This window comes from Eurypyga helias, unplaced genomic scaffold, assembly GCF_000690775.1.
Source record: "Eurypyga helias isolate BGI_N326 unplaced genomic scaffold, ASM69077v1 scaffold27469, whole genome shotgun sequence".
In the NCBI taxonomy this organism is placed as follows: domain Eukaryota; kingdom Metazoa; phylum Chordata; class Aves; order Eurypygiformes; family Eurypygidae; genus Eurypyga; species Eurypyga helias.
In genome coordinates, this window is record NW_010270574.1 from 3,338 (window position 1) to 21,402 (window position 18,065).

Consider the following 18,065-nt stretch of genomic DNA (forward strand, 5'->3'; position numbering starts at 1 on the left):
GCCTGTGATTAGAAGATGCCACCCGTCCCTGATTCATCTTTCTGTTAATAAATGCACAACACGTGTTCTGCATGGCACACAGGTATATTCAGATCACACTGATTAGGAAGCAAAGATACTGCAGCAAGCCAGAAATAGCACCCTGCAGCACTACCAAAATAATGCCACAATATGGATTATTTAGGTTGCCTCTTATATCATAGGATTTATTTCAATAATGCTATATGCTTCCTTAAAAAACAATGCTGGGATGTTACAACTGTGGGTTGTAGGAAAACAGCACGAGTGTTAAAAATAATTCCCACCAGTAGAATGCACTTGCATATTTAGAATGGTAAATAAAACAGGATCTCAAAAGAGGAGTTTCTAGGCCTTACACTTTCACATCAGTTGTGAGTTACAGTTAACCATTAAAACTATCCTCACTATCTCTTTTTATAGCACAGGGATTACAGAAAGGACAAAGCTTTATTGACTGGCAAGATCTTCCATTGCAAACAGACTTGCTATAGTCTACCAGAACTTCAGGAAAGCAGGTGTGGACATACCTGTGAGTTAAGGTATTCCTTATTTCTTACTACAAGCTGGCTTTGATCACCAGGAAAATCTAGGCCAGGACCTAGACAGGAAGGCAGCGGAGGCACTAGCTGGTCTGGGAGAAACACAGACCGCAACTACCCACAACCAGCAGCTGCTGAGAGAAGCACCTCTCGATACCTACTAAACCAGAGCTCCCCTCCCGGGGCCAAGACAAGACAGCAGTCTCGCCTTCTTGAAACCAGAATAAAAACTGTGGAGAAAACAGCCAAAATATTTTCTCTGGTGTCTTAACCGATGTTTATCTTATTTTTACATCCAGACACTCTGGAAGGAGGTAGGTGTTTTTTGGACAGTGCCACTTGAAACTTTAGGTCTGTTGGCAGCCCACAGATGAAACTGGTAAGCGAGACCTCTAATTCTCAGCTGCTGGCCCCTGGCTCTCTTTCCCTTCCTATTTTCATGCAAGGTCAAATCAAATCAAGTATTAAAACGATACGAACCCCCATATGTTGTTTTTACGTATCTGATGCTGGTTTACATGGCATTCAAAGTCAAAACCAACACAACCATCCAAAGCAAGAAGGGAACCAGCACTTAAAATTAACAAGAGTGCTGACTCTCTGGAGTCATTTCCATAGAAACTGGCCTACTAAAAAACAAGGCAAGGCATTAAAAATCAGTGAGCTTTAAAATGTTCATTCTACCTTGTTTTTGCTGATCCAAATGCTGTTACCACAGAAACAGGAGAAGCAGCCGAACCAGCCGCCGGGATCTGGGAGTTACAAGTCTCTTTTGCCAAGCGGCTCAGCCGGCGGCCAGCCAGGCGATGCAGGTGGAGATGACCACCACAGCAAATACTGACCTCGGTCTCCTGGCACTTAACTCTGGGGTGGAAACCAGGTTGAGATCCTCCTTGAAGAAGAGGGTATTCTACTTTGTATTTTGCTGAGAAATGCACCCTAAAATGCTGTGGGGCTGACCTAGACCCTCCAGGAGGTCTTTGAGGTGGTCTTTAAGGCAGAGCCACACACAGGAACACAAGCATGAAACACATCATCATCTTTCATTTTGGTTGCTGGTGGTTTTCAACTGCCAACTCCGAAAACCTTTTCTAACCATTCCTTCTCTTGTCACATCCTCCCTGATGTCAGAGGGAAGCTTAAGCTTTTCCATTTCCTAAAAATCTGACAGAGACAAGAGCTATTCAAAATACTTTAGAGTCTTCCGAGGAAGATGAATTGGTCCAACTTCGCTTGGCACTCTACTTGTCAGCTGCCTCTCTTGCTTTGTTCCATGAAAACACTTATCTATGCAAGCTGATACCTAGATTTTTCAGTGTTGGGTAAGGTTACCTCATTTATTGACCTTGACTACAGAAACAAAAAGGTCTGTTTGTTGAGAATAACATTGAGGTATTGTATTATAGCCTACTGTGTGGGAATGGCCTGATTTGTAGGCATGGTAGCATCGTCTGATGGAAGCCCTAACCGATGTTCAATAGTTAATGCAATCTATCAAAAAAAGGTATCATTTATCTTTCAGTTAATCAGAAAGAGAATATATTAGATGCTTTAAATAATTAAAGATATTAAAAATGCATTACCAAGTGTTTATCATTAAGTAAACTGGCAAAAGAAGAGTAGGATATTTTACAGCAGTCTAAAAATAAAGATGTCTCAGGTATCTCCTCTCTCTCCAAGCACGCGTTAAAGATTTATATGTCACTAGATGGAGATGAGCAGGAGCAGCATTGCAGGGGTCAGGCTGACACTACGTAACTCAGCTCACACATCCATGGTAGCAGGGGAGACTGGTAGAATAAGGGATGAAAATACAGGTGAGAGACGAAAGGAAACATAGGGACGAGAGTGAATGGAAAGAACAGGAGGGAAGGGAAACGATGAAGTGAGCCATACAAAACAACACTGTGAAGACAGGCTTCAACTGCAGAAAAAGAAAGGGTAATGAGTTAAAATGCAGTGAACCAGTCACAGTGAAAACAACAAAGAGCCAATGACCACAAAAACCTTGATTTTATTTTTAAGGATAGCAGGTGAAAAGCTGTAAAGCTTTTACTCATGGCAAGAAGCAGAAGAGGCAGCAGATCAGACAACCTCCCTCAGAGGCAAAAGCTGTGAGAGAAAGAACGGTAGCTGGATATTTTTTAATGAAAGACCCTGAGCAAACTGCATCATAAAGCATCCAGTAGGCAGATGAGAGTTCAATAAGCTATTTTAATTATCCTTTCTTATTGCAGGCTTCATCACAACACACTACTGTCATTATGAACAGGTTACAAAAGTGACATTATCAAGCGTGCTCTCTTGGAACAATTAGTTTAACCTAATGAACACACAGCTACCCTAATTAGCTCCAGACAGTCAGAAGGATCCAACTGTTAGACTCTCTAGTGTAGACTAAGGAGAAAAAACTGCAGCAAGCAGTAAGCCTGCCAAAGAAGGAAACTATGATGATGAAATTTCAAATCTAGCTAGAGAAGCATTTAAAAAAAAAAAAAAAAAAAAATATCGGGACTGCTCCAACAAAGACTTTGGCTTTTACACAGAATGGACAGAGAAATAAAACACATCCCAATTTTAAAAAGAAGGGCCAGAAAAACAAAGTAGAGTCCAAATGTTTTTGTTTTTCCTTTTTTTTTTTTTCTGAAAGGCAGTGCAGTGTATTTTCTGATCAGCTTAATTTTTATGAGTTAACACCTGCAGCAGCATTCAAATGCCAACTAATCCCACTCACTGCAGAGCTCCAGCGCCCGTCAAAGCGTAACGCCAAATGTGCCCAAGTATGGAATAAACCAAGCCCCAGCACTGACAGCGTGAGGCCTGGCGTGATACAGAACCAGGCAGTAACAAGAGAGCCTTTGGAGCGCCCTGCAGCAGAACACAGCACGATACCCAGGGAACAGGAATAAATACACCTCGCTCGCCCCACACGGACAAAGTTGGTTCAAGTAGGAACAGCACTGTGGAGGAGTTAAGAGCTGAATGCATGCCGTAGGGAAGGTCGTTCCATGCGCTTTAGAGTTACTATTAAAAAAAAAAAAAACAAAACCAAAAACAAACAAAAAAAAAACACCCCAAAAACAAACAACCCACAAAACCTTACACAAACATATTCTGATTGTTAGGAAGGAAGGGACCCTGTTTATTAGCAAGCTTGAGTCTTGTTCAATTGGACTGTCCTTCTCCCACCCTCTTATGACTCAGTGGTTGCTAATTTGTGCACATACCTGTCTGACAAGAGCCAGCTGCAGTGATAGGTAGAGGATAATTTGGTGATCTTCCGGGGCCAAGTCACGTGCTCTTTAAGGACGACCACACAATACAAGAAGAAAAGTGACTGTTAGATTGTACTTTGCAGAACTCCTTTGCCATGAGTTACACAAGCACAAAACAAAACCCAGCCCTCTTCTACAGAAAACTAATCGAGTAATGGTGGAGCACAACAAAACTAGACAAAAAGCAGATCAATGCTGGCCTGGCTTAGCCAGGCTCACAGAAACAAGTATGAGAAACACAACTGACAGGATGTTATACAACTGTTGTAGTTTAACTCTGGCTAGCAATTAAGTACCACACAGCTGCTTGTACACCTCTCCCCCTTCCTCCGGTGGAGGAGATTGAGAGGAAAAGACAAGGAAGCTCGTGAATTGAGATAAGAACTATTTGATAATTGAATGTGAATTAACATTACAGTAATACTAATAATATTAACAACATTACTAATAATAAGTAAATAAAATAAGAGAAAATAAACCATATGATACCATCGCTCACCACCCGCTGACCGACACACAGTCAGGTCCCGAGTGGCGAGAGTCAGAGCCCGAGATCGATCGCAGCAGAGTCTGAGCAAGCCCCATGAGTGACAGCACAACCAGGAAAGCCAACCATCCCACCAACCCACACACGAACAAGCAAGCTAGCAAGCTAACAAACAAGTGAGCTAACAAGCGAGCTATAGCCCCCCGAGCCCATTCCCTGATTATGTACCGAGCATGATGTGCTATGGAATGAAATACCCCTTTGGTCAGTGTGGGTCAGCTGTCTGAACTCTGTGTCCCCTCACCACTGCCCGTAGTGAGAAAGCTGGGAACACAGCTGCAGTATCAGAAATAGGAAAAGACCTTGAATCGGCGCAAGCACTTCCCAGCATCAACTAAAAAACACCTTATCAGTACTTTTCTAAGGGCAAATCCAAAAACATAGCGTCATACCAGCTACTGTGAAAAAAAATAACTCTGTCCTGACTGAAACCAGTACAACAACTTAAATGTTCCTTCATCAAATGCCACTTAATATTTTAGAATTTGGAGAACTGATACAGAGAAAGTGGCTCTTAACTCATGACCAACCTGTTAAAGTATTATTTCTAAGTAATTTAGGTGAGGGAGATAGTTGTGCAACTTGTTCCTATAATGCCACTTTTCAAACAATGAGAGGGTTGGGTTAGCACTGAAAATGTAAAAACTTTTTCTACTATTACTGTGACTGTGAGCATGTAGAGGATAAAGATCAGGAGTCCATGATGTGAGCTGATGCTCAAACACACAAAACATCCTCCACCCTGCAGCTTCTAGTTTAATTGTTGACAGTGGACTCCTATTTTGGAAAGTGAAGACACTGCGGGAGGAATGAGGATCTGATGGCAGGAGCTGAGCCTAGAGCAAAACCAAGGCCCTTACTTCTCAAGCTTGGACTTCTTAGATATTACCTTCTAGTCCGCAGCAGGCAAGTGTGCGCTGCAGTGATCCCTTGGCTAGTGAAGGCTCTCTGTCTCCTGAACCAGATGTGGAGGTCCTTCACACAGGCTTGTGCCAGGCAGGGAACAGGGATGGACAACCAGCTCAGAACAGACCCTCTCAGACTATGCTTAGCAGGAAACGGCAGCCTGAGCTTGCTTGCCTGTGGAGAAGCTGTGAACCAAGGCAACATGAAGATGGTGATTTGGGCATCTAACCCTGGAGCAACATGGAGCACTGGCTCACACCACACTGGCAGCCCAGCCCAGGGACCAGTGGCTTATTCCCTTGCTGACTCTGAGCTCACTCCCAGCTCTGCAGGACACAGGGAAGTCATTTGACATGGGAGAGATGGGGAAGAGGAAGGTCCCTCATAGTCAACTGACATTCCTGACCTCTTTCTGGGCTGTCTTCCAGGACACCAGGGAAGCCTGCACCTGCATTGCCCTGCCCAAAGTGAGCACAATTAACATCCTTATGAGGGAGAAGCAGACTGGTGGTTAAAAACCTGCTCAAAACTATTCATTTGATAACAATTAAAAAAAAAAAAAAATTTACTTCAGGAAACAAACCTTGCACCATTTTCATGGCAGCCACTTCAAATGCCATTTTGGCCAGTGAGCAAGAAGCTGTTGGAGTTGACTTTCATAACTAATGGCTCTAGAACTGATCAATTTAACAGGTACTGAAAGTGTCCTGTAACTCTGCAAGTCAAGGGAGCACTCAAGGATTCTGAAGCAATGCCAAAGACCTCAAGGTACAATTAGTACAGGCAAGTCACTAACTTCTGCCCCCACTTCAGGGGAAAAAAAAAACACCCAAACCACAACAAACCCACAAACAAAACCATACCACTGACAAAACCAAAGCCAAACAAGACTCCACAAGACAGAACCCAGCTTTGCCCTAAGCTGCTGGAGCAGGGTGTGACACCTCTTCAGCAAGCAGCTCCCGCGAAACCTTCAGTAGCCTCTTCAACAGCAAATAACAGGGCAAAGTTCACAGGGGTGTATGGGAAAAAGAGATTAATGGGATTTGTGGAAAGAAACAAAGGGTGGCTACTTTACTGTTCAGTTTCCTCAAAAGGTATTAGAAAAATATTTGATCCAATCTTGCAGCTGAAAAGGCCACTTAATAAAGACGGCTACAGGCCAAACCAAGGCCTGAGATGACACCTCTTCAGCAAGCAGCTCCCGCGAAACCTTCAGTAGCCTCTTCAACAGCAAATAACAGGGCAAAGTTCACAGGGGTGTATGGGAAAAAGATTAATGGGATTTGTGGAAAGAAACAAAGGGTGGCTACTTTACTGTTCAGTTTCCTCAAAAGGTATTAGAAAAATATTTGATCCAATCTTGCAGCTGAAAAGGCCACTTATAAAGATGGCTACAGGCCAAACCAAGGCCTGAGAGATCATACATGTACTTTAAACAAACAGGTAGAAAAACAAGGAAGACAAAAAAAAAAAAAGAAACCCAACTCAGGCATTCAAGACACTGGTAAACAGCTCACTATCACAACATCCCTGTTGGCTGAAGTTTGAGAACCTAATGTTTGGCTAGAAGCTTGTCTGCTTCCTAGCTAGAGTTAAGATACCATGAAAACAAGCTGCAGCCAGTGGAAAAGGTCAAAGGATAAAAATAAAAGCAGTTTGAAAGCACTGCAGCACCACAATTACATCAAAATTGGGCAGTAGTGAAAGTATTGCATTGAGTCCAGGAACTAGCCCAACTTGAAGTATACTCCTGATGTAAAAAGTAACCAAATAAATGGTTTTTTTTTTTAAATCCTATCTTTCTGGTCTCCATATAGTAAAAATCCAGAAGTAAACCTGTGGTTTCAGCTTATACTACATGCTCTTGCAACTGCTGCAAAACAAACATGCTGGCCTCCTCTTTACTCAGCATCAGAAAAACAGCTAAGATCCAGTAACACTTTCAACCTGCTACATCTGTACTTTGAGATACTACAGATCTCAGATTCTTCACTTCTGTAATGTATTTATGACCACACCAAACGCAGAATTAGATTTTTCAGCCCAAGAATTGGACCATATAAGCTTCCATTTAGTTGCCATGCCAAGTCTGTAGGCATCTCAATATACAATGTTAACTACTCGAACACCACCTAGGGAATTTGGGTGGTGTAACTTAGTCGTAACAGGAGCAGGAAGCTCACAACTCGCCTCTCTACTGCAACAGAGTGGACAGAAAGGGTTTTTAACCCAAGCAGTTTTACTTGAGGTAACTGTAGTGGCAGAGGAGTTTAATGCACAGATGCTCCCAGGGCAGAGCCACTGGATCAGACTAACCCACAAAACACAGCTGTGAAGACCAGGTGAGCGGTGACTGCTCTGTACCACTAGCTCCGTAGCCCCCTTCTCACACTCGTGTAGAGCATAGACACTCACTAGGACAGCAGTCATCCCCTCCCCAGTAAGTGCACAGATGCCAGATCACCCCACAGCAGCCTACACCTGGGTGGTGAAGGTACTTCCCACCATGAAGAAAACAGGACTTCAAGCCTGCTTCATACAGGAATGGGGACAAAAGTAGCTTTCCCCATGTGCCTGTTGGCATCACACAAGGAAGCTGCATCTCACAGCACTGTAGATCTCAATGCAGTTAATTTGGGGCTGAGGTTATATATATTTACTGGCAGGACAGGTACTCTTACCTTGGATATGCAACCAAATAATCACCGTATTTAGCCATCACAGGAATGATTTTGACAGACTACTGCTGAAATTTACTGTTTTTAAACTTTGAGGTAAGGAAGCCTTATGCAGAAATAAAAAAGAACATTGAAAAACAACAATTATTCTGAATTCATCTGAAGAAATACACAGTGCAAATATCTGGAAAATTCCTACTCACCTCTCCAAAGTCTGAAGTGCTTTCTTGTTTAACTCATCCTGAGTGCCCTTCAGAGTCGCTGTAGGATAAGATACAATGCCATTTAAGAGTTGAATTCAATATTTCACATTAAATAAATAAGTTACACATGCACAAGAGTATTTCAAACTGGGATCATAAAAACTGTAGAAATCTGGTGGTGCGTGTGTTCATGGCTGGAAAACATGCCATTTTGTTTTTAAAGAACATCATAAACCCAGTATTCTAACCTGAATTCTCTATTCCTTTTTTTTTTTTTTAAATACTCTTCCACCTCTCTTGTCTGAAATGCTGAAGCATTTTTTATTTACATATGCCACCAAAGGGTCTGGGAAGAGAAAGGGACATATGCTAACTAGATACTAAGAGCATAACAGGCCTTCTGTCAGGTTGGTGTATATGCTAAAAGCAGTAACTAGCAGCATATTCTGACTCAGATACAGACTATCTCCACCACCATCTTCACGTAGGAGGGTGTTGCAGGTTGAACAGGGAACACCAGGAGCCAAATTTACAGCCTTATGACAAAACCCTTGACAACACATCACCTCCCGTCAGACCACAACAGACTTTTTGGCTGCTTCAGGTGTGGCATTAACCACTAATGCCCACCTTGGTGCCTCTAAAGGAACCTGCCCACTAGACTCACTTCTCAATGTGCGAATTAATTCCTAGCCAAAGCCATAAACTGAGAAGAAGAATAAAGTTCTTGTTATGCCAGGGTATCATAAGATATCATCATCATCAAGAGCAAGGGGAACAGAGGAAGAGCTTAGAAAAGCACAGCTTTCTCAGATCCAAAATATCTGGAAAGCTAGTGATAATTTTCAGAAGTACACTGGCTGTCTTGTTCTGGCTCTTAGTTTTCAGATTTTGCACAGCGTTTGTTTCTTGCTCTGCCTACCCTGAACTTGAGAGCTGCCAATCAACAGCACAGAGAAGTTACGAGGAGTTAATCCATCACCAAACATCCACTTAGGAATGTATTTGACATCATACATCAATTCAGTGTAAGCTCCAGAATAGAAAGTTGCTTAAGTATAGAATACTTACTAACAAAACCACATAAAATTCAAGTATTCTTAAAAGTAGTATGAGGAAAGTTGTGATCTTCTACAAGATGTACAAAAGTAATCAGTTTCTCTGGATTCTGCAACATGCTAGTGCATGAAACATGGACAAGCATTTATTTTGCCAAAGTAGTTCTAGTGATCAGACCCTTTTTATTTTTACATCTAACAGTTCTTCAAAACAACAGGTTAATTTAGGCAGGAAAGCAATCTTCAGGATTTCCCGAATCAAAAATCGCTTATGCCACGAAATCTACTCTAAGCAGTAAAAACTGAACAAATAATTGTTCAAATAAATTTGAGGACACAGACTTTCCCACAAAATGCATCATTTATTAGAAGTAGCTGGAAATACTTCCCTCCCAGTAGTTTTAAATTGAGTATTCAGGTTCACTGCCAAATACTGGAAAAAGGTAACAGAGGAAGAAAATTATGAAAAAAATTAAAGAATCAAGATTGATGTAAGCATAAAAATGCTTGAGGAGACACTGGAAAGGATTTGATCATAGCTATAAACATTAGTCCAGAAAAATATGTCAGATTCTGTTTTTCATGGAAACTACAAGATTCCTTTTGTAAGTTACAGAGCAGTTCAGGAGACGGCACAAATAAATTTTACTATTTGCTCCCTCAAATAAACATAAAATGGAAAAGCTATGAGAACTTTTAGGTTCTACCTGGTTAAAAGACTTGACTGATGTTCAGCTTGTAGCCAGATAGAGCATAAAGTGTGTTATGGAAATGAAGTGATTACAGCTAGTCCGCTTTCCCTCTGCACTACTGGGAACAGCATGAGTCCCCCCTCTCACAGTATGAACTGCATCTTCAGCTGCAACTAAGTTGGAAATCTAGTTGTCTGTCTCTAGATTTGTGTCTGACTCTGCTAAACATGTTGAGATTTGTGTCTGACAACACCAAAGACCAATGCTGCTAGTTAACCATGCCATTTACATAGCCTTTACAGCTAAAGTAGATAAGTTAAAGCAATGAAGAGTGATTTTGTGAGGGATGCATCCAAAGAAGCTTGGCCAGAAGGTCAAGGGAGGGGATTCTCTCCCTCTGCTCTGGGCAAGGACCTACCTGGAGTACTGTTCTGCGCTCTGGGGACCCCAGTACAAGACAGACATGGACCTGTTGGAGCTGGTCCAGAAGAGGACCAGGAAAATGCTTAGTGATGGAGCACCTCTCCTCTGTAAGAAGGATGAGAGAGTTGGGTTGCTCAGCCCAGAGAACAAAAGGTTCTGGGGAGACCTCATTGTGGCCTTTCAGTACTTGAAGGGGGTTTATAAGGAAGATGGAGAGAGTTCTGTAGTGACAGGATAAGGGGTAATGGCTTTAAACTAAAAGAGGGTAGATTTAGATTAGATATAAGGAAGAAATTCTTCACTACGAGGGTGGCAAGACACAAAAACAGGTTGCCCAGAGAAGCTGTGGATGCCTGACCCCTGGAATTGTTCAAAGTCATCATCATCACTGCAACCCTCTTGCATCACTGAATCTCTTGCTGCAAAGAAAGGCTTGCACTAAGGAGACAGAATTAGGTGGGTCTGACTAAGCTTCTAAAAGTTGTGCTCCATTCTCCTAGGCTGAGAGCACTAACAAATTCTTCAGCCTCTACCCAACTTGACCCACTGCGAGCATATGGCTGCCACAGTTCTACCAACTAAAATGCAGTCTGGCTTACCACTTAGATGAAAACAACCCGCAAAGTGGTCTGACCACAGTAAGGCAGAGAGCACAGGGGAGTTTAAGTCTGAAACTTCAGCAGTTACTCCTGTAAGACACAGCGCTTTCACAAATGCCACCCGAGGAACCCAAGAGTTTTCTGAAGCATTCTGGGTTTTTAAAAGAGCTTAAGCCCAACCAAAAGTCAACAAGATCTGAAGCAGTGTTTTGGTACCAAATACGAAGCTCTGAAGTCACATTTGAAAACACAGAAGGGCAAGTTCTGTGTTAGTAAGCAGGCGCAGCACAGTACGTGTGAATACACAGACCGAAACGTTTAATACCGAGGATCAGCATCAACGACAAACACGGGGACAGGGGGCTAGTTCCAGTCCTGCCCCACGGACTGAACACCCATTCCCAGCTGCAGCACAATCAGGTCTATTTATGTAGCGCATTAGTTTCATGGGAAAGAATTCAGTTTGTGTTGTGCAAAACTGTTCCACTATGTAAATCACAACATAAGAAGTAGGGATGATGGAGACGTGGAATTCAAAAATACATTTCTGATCCAAACTGAAACACCAATGCACATGCACACTTTTGTGCATACCGATGGGTTTCAAAACACATTCCCTTGTGTTAAGACACCTAATACGGGAAGGTATACAGTTTTAGCATCTAGAATTATAATTAAAGATTGCATGTGGTGACTGTTATCTCCAGAAGCAAAAATGATGGGTCTGTCAACTAATAAGCAATGTCTACATTTTTCCATTTTTTTTTTTCAACGTTAAGCAGTGTTGTCAGTATATTGATTATTCATCAAATACACAGGGATTAATAGAAAAATTTTCCAATTCAGTCCCTGATCCATGGCCTTATATCAATAAACAGAACACATTCATTACTAAAACAGTAAGGGTCTGTTAAATCTACAAGTATTTCACAAGGTGTGAAGTGGTGATATTTGGTAAGAGCAGCACCTGTATTTCACAATGCACTCTCAACCTCGTCTTTCCTCTTTAGCCTTTGTTAACTTTATCTCACCTTCCTGTCTTCAACAGATTCTTCACCAGACCTAAGGGAGGCAAAGCTGACAATACAGCTTATGTCAAAACTGTAACTACAAGAGGAAGAGGAAGATATACTGTTGACTGACCCACTGGGAACAGACCTGCAGAAAATTTAGACTAGCAATAGATGGACATTCTGTGTGAACAAGAGATTTGTACTTCTAAGAGTGAGGGAAAAGCGGCAGTGACTTCCTCTGAGGACACATGTTTCAGCTACTTCAACAAGACTTATTTCAAGAAACTTGTAAGCAGATATTACGAACAAGGAAGCTACACATACTGCTACCCAGCCTGTTTTGGGAAGTCTTATTTCATCCAGGAGTAACTCTAATAATTGTAAAGTGACTTTCTCAAAAGCTCCCACAAGTTCTTTGAATTGTCATTCCGTAGGATTCTCTCTTCTGACCCCTTTTTAGCAGGTGCTTTTTGCATGTCACAAAGAAAAGGCTTTAATACAACTCCTCGGTGCCTTTGTCACACAGGAGGAGAAATAGTTATTGAAAGGATATTATTAAACAAGAAAGCCTAACCTTGGATGGAAGGCATCTTGATATAATGCTATAAGTTGTGTAAGGCAATTGGTCAAACGTCTCTGAAACACTCAGCTGTCATTGAAAGTACTGACTCACTGAAAGTCAGCTCAAGTGGAAAGTTATGGAAATCATGTATATACACACAGATGTTTGACTCTGTGTCTGCGTATGTCACTATGAACTGGTATAAACGCAGCGATAAACAAGATTGACAGTATGAGGCAGGATTACATAGGGGAGTTGCTGTCTTCCTTTCAGCAGGTTCTACTCTTGCTTCCTCACTGTGATAAGCTATTTTTGAACAATGTGAATGAAAAAAGTCTCCTTAGTGCAAATTTGACATTTTCCAGTAAAATGCTGTTCCACACATGATCATCATAGGTATGCTTTTGAAGGACTTAATCCATTTTATTAAAATTAACCTGAAAGATGGAAATATGCTCTTCAGATTTCCCTCAAGTAACTGAATGACTGGCCCTACTGACTAGAGATATGAGAAGTCAGATATTCCACTGTTTCACAATATAAATCAGATATTAATCTGGAAAAACAAACAAGGCAGTTGTGAAGACTTTCTTTTACATTAAAAAGGACACTTAGTGCAACATCTGAACTAGTCTCTTGAAAACTCAGAGAAGACTCCTCTTCCAGAAGAAACAATTAACTTCCATTTTGCAGCACCAAAGTATTTTTAGAGCCAGCGTACTGCACGTGCCTCTACAACTCCAATCTTTAGAAACCACCTTCTTTCCATACTTAGGATAACAAATAGATCGCAATAGGCTAATATAGAAAACCAATCTCTGAAAACAGACTCTGGGATCTTGTATAGCTTTAGGGACAGTTTAAACAAAATCTAGTCAAAATGCCTGAAGAAGCAAGGCTGCTAGGCAGAAGTCAGTGTTTAATGAACTTAGATATATAGAGAGACATAAGAAAGTTCAGGCTAGGAAGGACATTTGTTTCTTGACACAAACTTTCTAGGGGGAACTATTCCAAGGCAGAGGAATGGAGAACTGAAGAGAGTGCCTGTTAGCCTCTGTATTGGAAAGCAGTTCTCAGAACAGCTAATCAGATATGGCTGGCTGAAAAAATAACACCAACTCGCATTACTGAGGAGCACAAGCCACTTCCTCATACACATGCCTCGCAGAATTCTGGTGTAACTTGCAAGGGTGGGATACTTCCATCATACCGTACAGTCATTTCAGCTTTGTTTCAAGCTTTTCTTTTGCTGGAAGAAGCTGGTTCCCATCTGACAGAAAAGCCATTACTTGCATGTGGGCAGGACTGTCAAATTGATTAGGAAACACACTAGCTCAGCCATTATTCAAAGAAACTATGTTGGAAGTTCTTCTACCTATGTTGAAAGACACAGAAGAAACAAACAAAGACTGTTCCCACCTGTGAGCCTGATGAAAGTCTGAGCTGGAACTCTCCCAAACACTGGGACTTCAAGCTCTGCTGGCTACCAAAACACCAAATCTGCAGGAGCCCGTTGTCCAGTCATTCAAAACCCAAGCAAGGAGCATTGAAATACTTTTTACATTCAGTGGTCTGTATCTAGTCAGCATCCACACCTACTGGTGAAGTAGGTATTTTTATCTTGTTTACTTCTAAGCGGAGAAAGAAACGACATCACAGGGAGGTTGAATCTCTGTGGGGAATCTGTATCACACCAGGAACTGAAGTCAAGACATTTCTGACTCCAGCTCTTGGATTGTGTTTCTTTATGTGATGTATGAGTGGGTGACAGAAATATGAAAATAGATGGAAAGTTTCACTTGTTGTACAAATAAGTGAAAAATGTATTACAAACATTCAAGTAAAGCACACCAAGCACTGTCAGCTACATGCTTCACAAACAGGGTAACTCACCATCAGTAGCTTGAAGACTGTATGTCAGGCCCAGGGCCAAGTAACCCTTTGCTAGGGACTCTCCAGCATCCTCACCCAGGTCTATCACCGTCTTAGCAAAGTATTCTCCTTCCTCCAGCTGCAAAAGAGGTAGGTTGAGACTTAGAGACTTTTCCTCTATCTTAGCTGCCAATAAGATTATACCAATAAACCTACCGTTAAGTGATACGAGAGCTGTTCATACAAGGGCTTTCAGCGACCACACTACACACTCATAGAAAGGAGGATGCAGAAGGACAGATTATCAAACCTTGGTGCACATGCACAGCTTTCAGAAAAGTTGTGGCTCATGCTGCACTAGCCACGTCTTGCCTCTTCTGCAAAGACAATATTCTTTAAAATCCGTTCTTATATTACAGATTGTAATGGGAAGAGAAAGCAGCCACAATCTCTCAGGATCAGCCTCCAGAATAGTGAAGTATGTAAGTTAGTCTCTTCTGCTACAGTACAGACTGCTCCTCACCAACATTCCCGCTGCCCTCACAGATCTAAGTCTAATAAAGATACCTCAGATTTTGAAAATATAAAACTTCAGTAGTGATAACTTTAAACAAACCAACCAACCAACCAGTATTTTTATTACAGAATAGCGACCTCATTTCTAACCTTAAACTCTCATTAACATCACTCACTCATTATAAGCAGAAAAGACTAAGATCTGTAGACTGTGCATATCTGGAAAGGTGTAGGTTGGAGAGGTACAGGCAAAAGCTGTAAGTAATGCTTGAAAGAGCCTACAGGAAGATGTCATTTTTGCACAAGATGGTCTGCAGATCCTGTCAATCATAATCAGTAAACCCTGATCAAAAAAAAAACCCAGACACCATTACGCTATCTGAAAAATCCTCCTTTTGGAAACTTATTACATGACAACTGACTTTCTGGGATGGGGATGTTTCATTATGAGGAAACAGATTTTTTTGTTTGAAATCCAACTGTTTCAGATGCAAGTGCAGCAGATGCAACCGAAATTTAATGCTCAGCTTTGTCACACTTCAGCACCTCGCAGTTCCTTAACATGTAAAAGGAGTCACCCGTAATGAATTGAAATCAAAGTGTACCAGCAGACCAGAAACTTCCCTTCTGCCATGATCTGCTAATATGCTACCTAGGACAGAATCTGCTTGATCTATTTTCCTGACAACAGGCCTGCTGGGTAAGTCACTTGAAGACATTCAGGCGACATTAACTAAGAGCTTCATAAACAAAAGACCTGGTATTTATTAGGTGATATAAAACAAACAAACAAACAAATACTGTTAATGTAAGCAAGAAGAAAGGCTGAAAAGTGCAAGCGAAGAAGCAGTCTCCACTGCTTGGGTCTTTTTGTCACTTGTACAGCTCCCCGAGGCTGTACAATTCAGACCAGATGTAGACCAACAGCTCCCAAATTTCTGAAGCCTCAGATCAGTCAAGCCCAGTGACCAACACATATTTTAGCATCAAAGTCTTCCCTGAAAGCACTATGAAAGCATTGCAGTTTTGCTGATTGACTGGCCAACTGTGAACCTGGCAACTACTAACTGAAACGGGAATACCCTTTGGGGCTACCAACTACATTGCAAGGACTGTCTAGTCTGCTGAAAACACTGGAAATAGTCCTACTAACTTCAGCGATGCTCAGATGAAACCCTTAAATTCTAATCACATCAGGAAGACTGACATTTGTTCCAGGAGATTTCTTAATCCTGTCAGTAGCCCTACTGACCTCCCTGCCATCTAGTGAAGTGTGTTCTGGACCAGAGCCTAGGACAATGGAAGAAAATGTCCCATGACCCAGTGCCTCACAGAAGAAACCACAACAAAAAAGAAGAAACCACAAAGAAAAAAAACACCTTCCCATGAAGCAATAAATGAAGTCTTCAGCTTTCAGAAACTTCTATGTAAGACAAAATCTCTCAACCAGAAAATTAATCATGCACCTCTTTTGCCACCATAAACAGCTATGTTCCCATGCTCTTTCAGCTTTGTTTCTCTTCTTCTCCCTACACACACTTTCATCCAAGAAATCTCCATGAGATGAAGAAAAAAGCTATACAAGGAATTCTAATGACTAGCAAACAAGAGTAGGGGTGGGTAGGGTGTATTAAAAAAAAAAAAAGATTAAATGAAAGGTTTGGAGTTGAAATGAAGACATTTAAAATTGGAGAGATTTTGCTCCATTGTTTCTCTGAATGGTCACCTGATGGCGTTTCCAGTTTCTGACTGATGGCCTATGCTGCATAAATCAACAGCACACCATTCAGCTTTCTTGCCTGCCACTTATCCAGGGCCACCTGTGAGTGACAGATTAATCTATTGTATGAATAATTAAAACCACAACATTTCAGAGTGGCTGAAAGAGCACTTCTAGCACAAACATTCTTGTAAACATTTATTCATACTAAACACTAACGGCACTTTGACCAGCCACAAAGATTCTCATGAATGCAAACTTGGGTCAGCTGAATGCTGCTTTGGAAATAAGTGGCCTTGCAAGCTCTGGCACAGCTGGTTCTGCTTATGAGAGCATTTACTTTTCCTCCTTACAGCACTCGGCCACTTCCCCTGCCAGTCCTGCTGTGGCTGCCATCTGCCCCCTCTTCTCCTGTTCTCCTACTCCTCGATCATTCTGGGCAAGTGTGAAAAACCAACCTTTTCACTCATGTCACCCACTGTGAGGTTTCAACTCTCCAGTGCATCAGTCTTGCTAATCGCCTAATCAACTATGGATTTGGAAACTACTAACTGAAACAGGAACACCCTCACCTTGGGGCATACTTGGGGCTACCAACTACATTGCAAGGACTACTGGATTGTAGTCCAGATGAAAACATCCTCTCCATACACCTGAGTGAGGGACCAGTAGTGAGCCTGAGCTGTGATCTGCCAGCAAAGCCGTGTCCGTGGGGTCCTTAAGCATATGAGATGTCTGCACCCAGTGCTATAGCAATGGGAAAAGCCTCCAAATAAGGCATCAACCCCTCTGGAGTTCCACCAGATACAACCATTCCCAGCTGCAGCTCCTGCACGCTGACACATGACCTGATGCAGCAGGAGCTGCCCACCCTTTCTCCTCTCCTGTGAGGTGCCAGGTATATGAAAGTCTCACCCTATAGAGCTTGCAAAATTTGTGAGCTCAAGGTACTCACTCAAACTCTCCGCCACTCAGCTCACTTATCAGGATAATCAAGATGTCCATTCCTTCTCCCAGTGCAGAGTCAGGGACCAGCTCAATATGAAGGGAACCTATGCGGTTCATCCGCTTCAGAGGACTCCGATCTTAAGGAGACACAACACTGCACTGGAAGGGCAAGGAACATGGATCAAAGTTTTTGTTGCAACTTACAAGCCCTCGCTAGTAAGCACTAAACCACAGGATGACACATGTCCTTCCGAACCACAGCAAGCATGGCACAGCACCACTTTGTGATTAGGAAATGCTGCAAGTACTGCTGTTACCTGGTCACTAGCAGTACCAATGGCAGCTCCCAACACCACAGGAGTAGTACTTCTTTGGGCATCAAGAGTGTCAGTAACAGCTTGATTTCAGTTTCCTTAGAATCACTTGTTATTCTCCCAGATGCAATACCAAAACCACGATAAAGCCACACAGATATACCTCTGATGTGGCC

The 18,065-nt window shown here is 42.0% G+C and overlaps 1 protein-coding gene across 1 annotated transcript in view; it reads right to left on the reverse strand.

The window, feature by feature from the left end:
• Positions 1 to 18,065, reverse strand: part of TTC7A (tetratricopeptide repeat domain 7A) — a gene marked incomplete at its 3' end in the record, with an annotated part of 76,030 nt that overhangs the window by 2,272 nt on the left and 55,693 nt on the right. Inside the window, exons 11-13 of the mRNA XM_010158509.1 lie at positions 14,413 to 14,530; positions 8,173 to 8,230; positions 3,788 to 3,860 (exon numbers count right to left, since the gene is read on the reverse strand). Of these exons, the coding sequence (XP_010156811.1) occupies positions 3,788 to 3,860; positions 8,173 to 8,230; positions 14,413 to 14,530 (249 nt within the window). The remainder of the gene's footprint in view (positions 1 to 3,787; positions 3,861 to 8,172; positions 8,231 to 14,412; positions 14,531 to 18,065) is intronic.